At 41.2% G+C, this 8,059-nt stretch overlaps 1 protein-coding gene across 4 annotated transcripts; it reads right to left on the reverse strand.

Annotated features, from left to right (window-relative positions):
• Positions 1-401: 401 nt before the first annotated feature.
• Positions 402-7,538, reverse strand: irx6a (iroquois homeobox 6a). 4 transcript variants are annotated; one of them, XM_085991392.1, is made up of 7 exons: positions 5,171-7,538; positions 3,996-4,259; positions 3,737-3,846; positions 3,232-3,542; positions 2,217-2,798; positions 1,519-1,627; positions 402-1,079 (listed from the first exon to the last, which is right to left on the reverse strand). In XM_085991392.1, exons 1-7 carry the CDS (start codon positions 5,234-5,236, stop codon positions 1,070-1,072), a joined length of 1,452 nt encoding a protein of 483 aa, XP_085847518.1. In that variant the 5' UTR covers positions 5,237-7,538; the 3' UTR covers positions 402-1,069. The 4 variants fall into 4 exon arrangements, with proteins under 4 accessions (XP_085847518.1, XP_085847519.1, XP_085847516.1 ...); XM_085991393.1 differs by having other exon boundaries at positions 1,514-1,627; positions 5,171-7,537; XM_085991390.1 differs by lacking the exon at positions 5,171-7,538 and having other exon boundaries at positions 3,996-4,724.
• Between the last annotated feature and the right edge of the window lie 521 nt (positions 7,539-8,059).

Here is an 8,059-nt window from a genome sequence, read left to right on the forward strand (position 1 = left end):
AGCAAACAATATGAAAAGTTGTCGCTTTGCGTCTCTTGTATGTGAAGTGCACAATGACGGTTCATTGACTGAGCTTTAACCTGCAATGAATAACACGCCCTGCATTTCGCCAATTAAGAACATTCTGCAACATCGCAAAATGTATTTAAAAACTTCAGGAAATGGTTACTGTGGTCTAACATATATATTATAACGTATATATTGGTAAATGTTCAGCGAAATCACCCTTGCAAAATATTTTCAAATCTCTTTCAATTGGTGATGGGTATTTTGAAGATTGTGTTAAGAGTAAAAATTACAACATTGATCCTACTGTACTCACTCCTTGTCGGAGAATTCACGGCATCGCCAAAAATATTAGACATTTCTAAGTCGTTAGTCTTTCAAATGGAACTTTTTAATTTTGAACTCTGAAAACATTTCTTACAAGAACAAAATATCTATGTAACGCTTCAGCAATTTATATGATTAACTTAATTGCATAAAACATACCTTCGCTTTAAATAGGTCACCGTGAGTTTGCAGTTTTCACAATCATCACTTTACATGGGTTTGACAAGTGTAGTTTATTCACATTTCACAGCACCAACAAAAAAAGTGAATGGGGGGGGGGGGAATTCCAATGTAAACAAGTTAAATGTAAGAATCTGTGTAAAACGCAAAATAGTTTGAACCAAAGAGTAAACTGCAGCGAGACAGCGGCTTTAGAGCGTGCTCCACTTAAAATTTAAAAAAATAGAAAAATCAAATGTGCGGCAAGATGTCGAGTGCTTTAATACTTATTAGAAGGTATATATCGCATAACAGCCCAACGGCCTCCCCTGATTCTTGTACATTTTTTTCTCGAGTATATCAAAAGTTCGTGCATGGACTAACGTTGGTTGGAAGCGACGTTTCTGATTTTGGAACAGGATCATTGACCGCTGGTTAACTCGAAGCGCATCCGTTTTAAAGTCAATGCCAGTGCTCGGAAGAAACGCATCCTGCTTCATTTCCAGTGTATTGTCAGATCACTAGTGCATAAAATAAAGGAGTTGTGCGGGATCCCCTTGGCTTACGTCGTACTGTATTAAACAAACCTGATTTTTAAAAAAAAGAATGACACAATTAAAGGTACAACAAATCGCCAGTTACCAGAGCCGTTTGTGGAAAGTAAGCACGAATTTATCCTAGTAATGTTCAACAAATATATCAGTCGTCTGAATGTCGAATTGTAAATGGAAAATATAGTTCGGAACAAACGCCAGATTATTTTTACAGCATTCGATGACTACGGCTATTCTTCGAAGAACTACAGCCAGTGACATGAAGCAACTTTCAAACTCAATAGAGCTCACCAGCATTGGGCCTACTTCTGTTAGCACTGGAATCAGTTAAGATATTTTAGTGGATATTGCTGTACATTTTACGAGAGGACTTTATATAAATGTAAAGCTCCAAAGAATGTTAACTTTCGCAAAACCAATGAATTGAAGGGTTGGGTGGGCGATGGAACGTATTAACTTTCACTTACCTCACCTCTTCAACACAGGTCTGAAGGCTGTTCTCACTTTCTCTTCTTGGTGCAGTAGACACGTTTCGGTAATATCTGCTGATCCGAGATCAGATTTCACATTTCTCAAAAATCCTGGAAAACACAATTCGTTTTAGAATACGTTTACGTCCAAATATCAAAATATTCAGGAATAAGAAACAACTTAAGTGGCCAATCCTTCTTCCATATCTACGTTTTTATACACACACGCAATAAGATAGATAGATAGAGTGATCGATAGATAGATAGATAGAAAGACAGATATATATATAGGTAGATAGATAGATAGATAGGATGGATATTTTGTGACTCTAATTCATTCTGGAACAAGATATTCTGGGTATTTGGTTATACTACTATAATGTTAGAAATACTCGGTAATAAAGCACAGTTTGTAAAATTGTGCCACAGTGTTTACAGTTTGAAATCGGTGCTTATCTCTTATTGCTGCGCGATTTCCAAGCACATTCCATGCTACAGCTACGTCACGAGGTAGACTGGAAGCTAAGTGTTCGGTGTAATTAAGAGATGCCTTCATTTACATCTTGAAAATAACACAGCACGTTGAGGAAAAAAGGGGCGTTGGATTGTTATTATACCGCCTTTCAGCTGCATTTCCTGCCATTTTCAACATTTTAAGACACGGCTGGTGCGGCTGGAGATACAGTGAACGTTCAGGTACCTTCAGTCCCTGATGTGTACTGGCAGTTGTCCAGTGTTGGGTAGGAAGCACAGTGCAGCTGACCAGTCGCTACAAGCGTTTGCAAGTTGAATGCAGAAGTTCTCAGAATGCGGGCTGCTTGTGAAGAGTCTCCGAGAGAAATTATATCATCTACTTGGTTCACCGTGCCCTGGGACGGCCTCACCTCCGCGCAGTACCTCCCTGTCCGGGATTGGCCACTCTGACAACCCACCAGAGTATTGGAGGCTGCTGTGTGCGCCAGAGACCAAATCCTCGGCTTCTCTGCTGTCCCAAAGCGCTGCGGGAGATTGTTCCTTGCTATAGAAACAGGTGGCTTATTTGTTATCGTTTCTAGAAAGTCAGACCCAAGGGTGGAATTGTTTTTCGAACAGGAGAAGGTGTGCTGATTGTTTTGAGGCGACACATTGCAGTCACTTTCCTCAGACTCCACCAAACCTCTCCTTGGACCGATCTCGCTTGGCGCCTTTTCTTGGTCACTTTCAAGTTTTTCAGATTCATCATCTTCCAAATCGTCCAGCTCACTCAATCTCAACACTTTGTCATCTCTGTATTCTTTCTCATCTGTGTGCACATTCAAAAATATTAACATTTATTTCTGTAATATTTATGTTTACTTCATTTGTTTTACTATTGAACGACTTTTGAAATATCCCTTTCTTACGATTGTAAGAACAAATCTGAACAGTCCTTACCTTACAATGTGGTACGAAATCTATCTGGGTTTATCAGAACCCTGGTATCTAAAGGATATCGACTTTGTTCATGCTATGATAATCTGTTGGCACTTTCTGTTAGATTTCTGAAACTCTTCTGAACTTTCCATTTTCGTCTCACATTTAAGTTCCCGCCCCCCTGCCAGTCATTTAACAATATAATTGCATTTACAAAAGACAATCTACTGAGTAAAGGTCTGCGCGTCTATGTAGTTTCAGGTTATGCCCAAACGGTACATTACAGTGTGCATTTGTTGATATAAGTATGTGTGAAGTCCCACCGTTATCCATGCTATCTGCAGCATATTCCTCCCCGTCCTTTTTCTCACTGTCCTCTTTCTTGTCATCCCCTCCTTTGTTTCTGGGTGACCAGGTCATTTTATTCTCCTTCTTCAACCTCCTCCTGGCGTTAGCAAACCAGGTGGACACTTGAGTCAGAGTCATTTTCGTGATGATAGCCAGCATGATCTTCTCGCCTTTGGTGGGATAAGGGTTCTTTCTGTGCTCGTACAGCCAAGTCTTCAGAGTGCTTGTTGTTTCTCGGGTCGCGTTTTTGCGTCGAGTGCTGCCGTTGAAGTCCATGGTACCGCATCTAAAAACACGAATAATATCAAACCCGATCATCCCTTCCATTGAGGAAAAAAAGTGCACAGGCATTTGACGGACAGTAGATGGCAAAACCAACAATCAATAAATACATTTAACTCCAAATCCCAATAATAAAAAAGTGCTTCTCCTCAATCACCTTTTTGATCTGGGTATGTTGGTTTTGATCAAAGGACTTACCTGTCGTACTGGTACTGCCCCAAGGAGTGATCGTACGGGTAGTAAGCAGCTGCCGGAGTAATTCCCGAGTGCAAACTCCCAGTGCCATCTTTAATTTCGTACTGCGAATTCTGCAGGGGAGGGATGGGGGGAGAAGAACACACAAAATAGTCAAAAGTTTTGACCATAGTTCAAACGTGGGCGGCTTCGGCACATCATCAAACACTATAAAGGGATGGTGGTGGAAAGCGTCCTAATGTTCCCCAAGGCCGCGACTCACCAGCGTGGAGTAGAGAGCAGAAGGATCTGTGCTGTATGTAATATAGTTCCCATAGCCCTGGCTGGCTGCAGTTGCATAGGGAGAGCTGCTGTACATGCCCAGCGCCGCGGCAGCTGCGTTGATCTCGGTCCTGGCGTTGGCCAGCAGTCTGTTATCATAGGAAGGGCAGCAAATGGCAGCCTGGGCCGGCCCAGCGGAGCCTTCGGGCACAGATCTGGAGCCGGGTTCACAACACGTCGTGCTGGGACTCGCTGACACGAAAAACTGGACGGAGAAAAGAATGAAAGAAGGAACCGTCATTTCACCCAGAACACGGATCAGCAGATCAAACATTATAAAGAGTAGAAAAGGGGCAGAGATTGATGCAGCAGTCTTGCAGATATGCCTTGAATCCAACTGCATTCAAAATAGATGACAAAAGCAACATAAAGTGGGATTCCAGCAGAGTAAAGGTATAGCAGGAGGAGAGAGTTTACACAGCAGCGTTATACTGTGGCATTGTGAAAATAAAACAAGTGTAAATTATTAAGGAAGCACGACAGTAAAACATACATGCAGAATGCCTTGCGATTCACGCTGAAGCGGAAGATAAAAGCATTTAAAGGCACATGCACGCTTCGGAAAAGACAGGGAAAAGAATTATTGTTGCTGTGGGAATAGGCAAATAATAATGAAACAATGCAGTTTGGGGAACTGGACTGGTTATAGGGGACGGGTAGTATACAATAAACTGCAAATGCAAAATACAATCAAACCAGTCCTAAATATTGAGCACAGAGATAACTACCTGGAGGAAACTATGTAATCAATACTGTGCAGGTCAAATGAACAAGGTGTCAACATGGTCAGAGAATAGTAGAATGTGTAATAACCTTATAGAGAAATAGTGGAACTTATTGCAGGTGTAGCAGATAAGCCAAAAAGTAATAGTAAATACTAACTGAATAATGGTATGTTGCAGAATATTTTGCAAGTACCAAGAAAATTGGCATGTTCAACAATACAAGCACGAAATAAATAATGCAGTGTGAAAACTGCGACTATATAAAGGGGGGGGGGGTATAACGCATTATAAACGGAAAGTGAAACAGTTTCCAAAAAATACTAACGCGTAAAAGAATACAGCGCAACGTTGAGTGTAGGTTAAACGGGTGCTCATCGCCATCCATTCTTACCTGTGAAGTCGGGTTGTAGGGGTATCCGAATTGAGAGAACGACATCGCTGCTCCTTTTGTTACCATAGGCAATATTTCTGTCTGATTGATTGTGACCAAACCTAGTTCAAAATGTAGCTTCTTCCAGAGAAATGTGCACTCATGGCCTTTAGCTTAATAATAAATGATTCAATTAGAAATCGGAAGACGCCGTAAGCGGGCAGTTCAAAGCTTATCGGTGTTCATCTCAAGGCAAAATTATCGATCATATTTAGCCGAAGAGGGTTAAAAAGACATAACGGAAGTCCTGCCAGATATCGAGACTGCCGGTTGCATTATTTGCTCGGCTATAGTTCTTTAGCGTTCATCCATGGAAGAGTATCAAAGTGACGTCACATTAATCCCGAATCGACATGACAGAAAGGATATAATAATGTCTTTGCCAATCATATTTAACATCTAATATTCTTAGATGCATTCAACACTTGTTTGTAATGTTTTCAGCTTGCTTTCCGATGTACACCGACGGCTGCTGAAGTACTTGGGAGCATTATTGTCACTTTACAACATTACAAAATATACAGGAATTTAAAGGTCACAGCGACAATCATGTTTTGGAAACCTCGGCGAATTGAAGGGTTGTCTTCCAAGGCTACATTTTGTACCGGTGCACCTATTAGAAATGTCGTCATTGCCTCACTCAATATAAAGGACGATAACTGAACATCATTCACTTCAACTTCACTTAAATACAATTGAACTACTTAAAACATCTCTTCTGTACAAAATCGTATTAACACGTGTTCAGATTTATTATTTTCAATGCAGTTTCATCTCAAAGTTTTTTTTAAATCACTCTCAAATCACTTATTTTTAATGTACTCAAATTCGTAATGGGGTCACTATCTTTATAAAGTAACATTGCTCTCCTAAAAACATCGAAATGGTCGTAATCAGCATTATTTTGAATCGGGATGAATAGATACAGTCCAACCCGTACGTGTGCTCAGGTCGTATTCTGTTGTAGAATGTGGGCCACACGCTGTTTTTCGTGAGCTCCTAATTCCGACCATTTTCGCCTTAATTGATTTATTTCGTGACAGATCACAGCCCATCTTTCTGTTCTTTCCTCGGCGAACTGAAACAAAGTTCTAAAGGCGTCAAACAAAATGAAAATCAGAGCGGAGATGCAATAAATTAAAGTGCAAGCTGACACAGAGCAGGCGAGGGAGGTGTGCAGTACCCAGGAGAGACAACTGTTTAACCTCATCCAACAGACGACAGTTAATAATCAAAAAAATGGAAGCGGAGCCTTTGGGTGTCCTGGAGCAGACTCCCTCTCTCTCAAACCGTCCGATCCATGGCCAAAGGGCCAGTCACTAATTAATGATGATGATGTATCCATTTTTCTCTATTAGAGCCAGAAATGGTCCCCAAAGAAATGAATATATGGCTTTGACAGGTCAATGGTGGGTGATTGATGGCTGCCTTGAGACCGGCGTGCCCATTACGAGCAGTGCGTAATTGCATCAATTAACAAATGGAAATTGGGGACTTGTTTAACCAACGACTTACACCGGGAAAAAAAATCAGCCTTTCAGCTCCGATCCACTAGACAAAGTTTTCGCTCGTCACTCGGAGCTATCTGCTCTGGTCTAATTATGGCCGGCGAGAATAACGATTTAGAATATGTTTCAATTAATGAAAGTGCTGTAGGCTTTTACGTGAGGTGTAAGGTCGCTCGGATATCCATCATCTTCAAACTTTTACACAGACTTGGAACCCTTAAAACACGTATATTTCGGGGACAATTTCTTTTTAAATGAACAAAAGCTTCCAATCCGCATTACAGACTGGCATGTCCCGACCAGTCAGCGTCTCCTCCTCTCCCGTCCTTGCAGTTTCTTTGCTCTTTCAGCTGTTTAACTGCAGAATTTTACTTTCGAAGTCCCCGAACTTCTAAGCAATTTTGGGGATCATTGTATAAAATCTGCCAGCGATGATTGGGTTAATCTTTCCCCCTACTTTTTCGCACTTTAGCAAAAACCAATATCTGCCTCCACCGTCTGATCTTTCAATCGTCTCCGTCTCTCCCATGTATCCACCTATAATTAACGTGTTATGCTTATTATTGATTATTAAACTTGTTATAAACTTCACCGGCTAAATGGGACACGTTCCGCAGTAAACATATAACAGAGACACATCTCAGCCATTTATTTCCATGCAAAATAAAGGGGCGAAGAAGCCCTTCGCACTTGGGCAGTATTAGGTCGTGTATTTGTTCTTTTGCACTCTTCTGTGCGCGGTTAGATGTGTTCAACGCCACTGATTACTCGCTGTGCCGGGCCGACGAAGAGCTTGAAAGGGGGGAGATCCCCCTACCCACCCGCTGCTCCGTGTCCCCTTTTTTGTCAAAAGCCGTTGACATTGTCTACCGCGACTCGCCGTAGTTACCAGCTTCCTCTAACAGTGGCGCAAGAGAGCTGCTGCTGCACAACATTAAAGTGTCCAAATCTGTGATCAGATCAAAGAGCAGGAGGTGCAACTGCAGCAGTGTTCTTTAGCAGGGTTTAAAAGCAGATCAACGTCCAATTGATTGTTCGAGAAATATTATGGCAACAATTTCAGTTCTTTGTTACCTCTCTGATACACATTACAATAAATCAGTTTAACCAGTAGAGCTCTGCAAATTTAGCAGAAAAAGCTCCAGCCCAGTGAATTCTAAATAATAACAAAAGAGACTAAGCTAGGAATATTGATACTTTCGTGAAAGAAATATTTGCAAATTGTCGTCGTTTGTGTTCTTTAAAATAAATTACCTGTTTCAAGCTATTTAATAGGTGGTCCCCAAATTTATCAATGCACTCAGTCAAGAACAGCAACATTGCATTTATATGGCGCCTCTGA

This window comes from Somniosus microcephalus, chromosome 6 (genome assembly GCF_052327205.1).
Source record: "Somniosus microcephalus isolate GS21.2 chromosome 6, FLI_Smic_1.0, whole genome shotgun sequence".
Classification (NCBI taxonomy): Eukaryota; Metazoa; Chordata; class Chondrichthyes; order Squaliformes; family Somniosidae; genus Somniosus; species Somniosus microcephalus.

Excerpts from the sequence above, each read along its gene's own strand:
- irx6a (XM_085991390.1), bottom strand. The coding sequence starts at position 4,397 with ATGCAGTTGGATTCAAGGCATATCTGCAAGACTGCTGCATCAATCTCT. Across the intron at positions 3,847-3,995 it reads CTGCTCTCTACTCCACGCTG|AATTCGCAGTACGAAATTAA; the intron begins GTGAGTCGCGGC and ends CCTCCCCTGCAG. Across the intron at positions 3,543-3,736 it reads GGGCAGTACCAGTACGACAG|ATGCGGTACCATGGACTTCA; the intron begins GTAAGTCCTTTG and ends TCGTGTTTTTAG.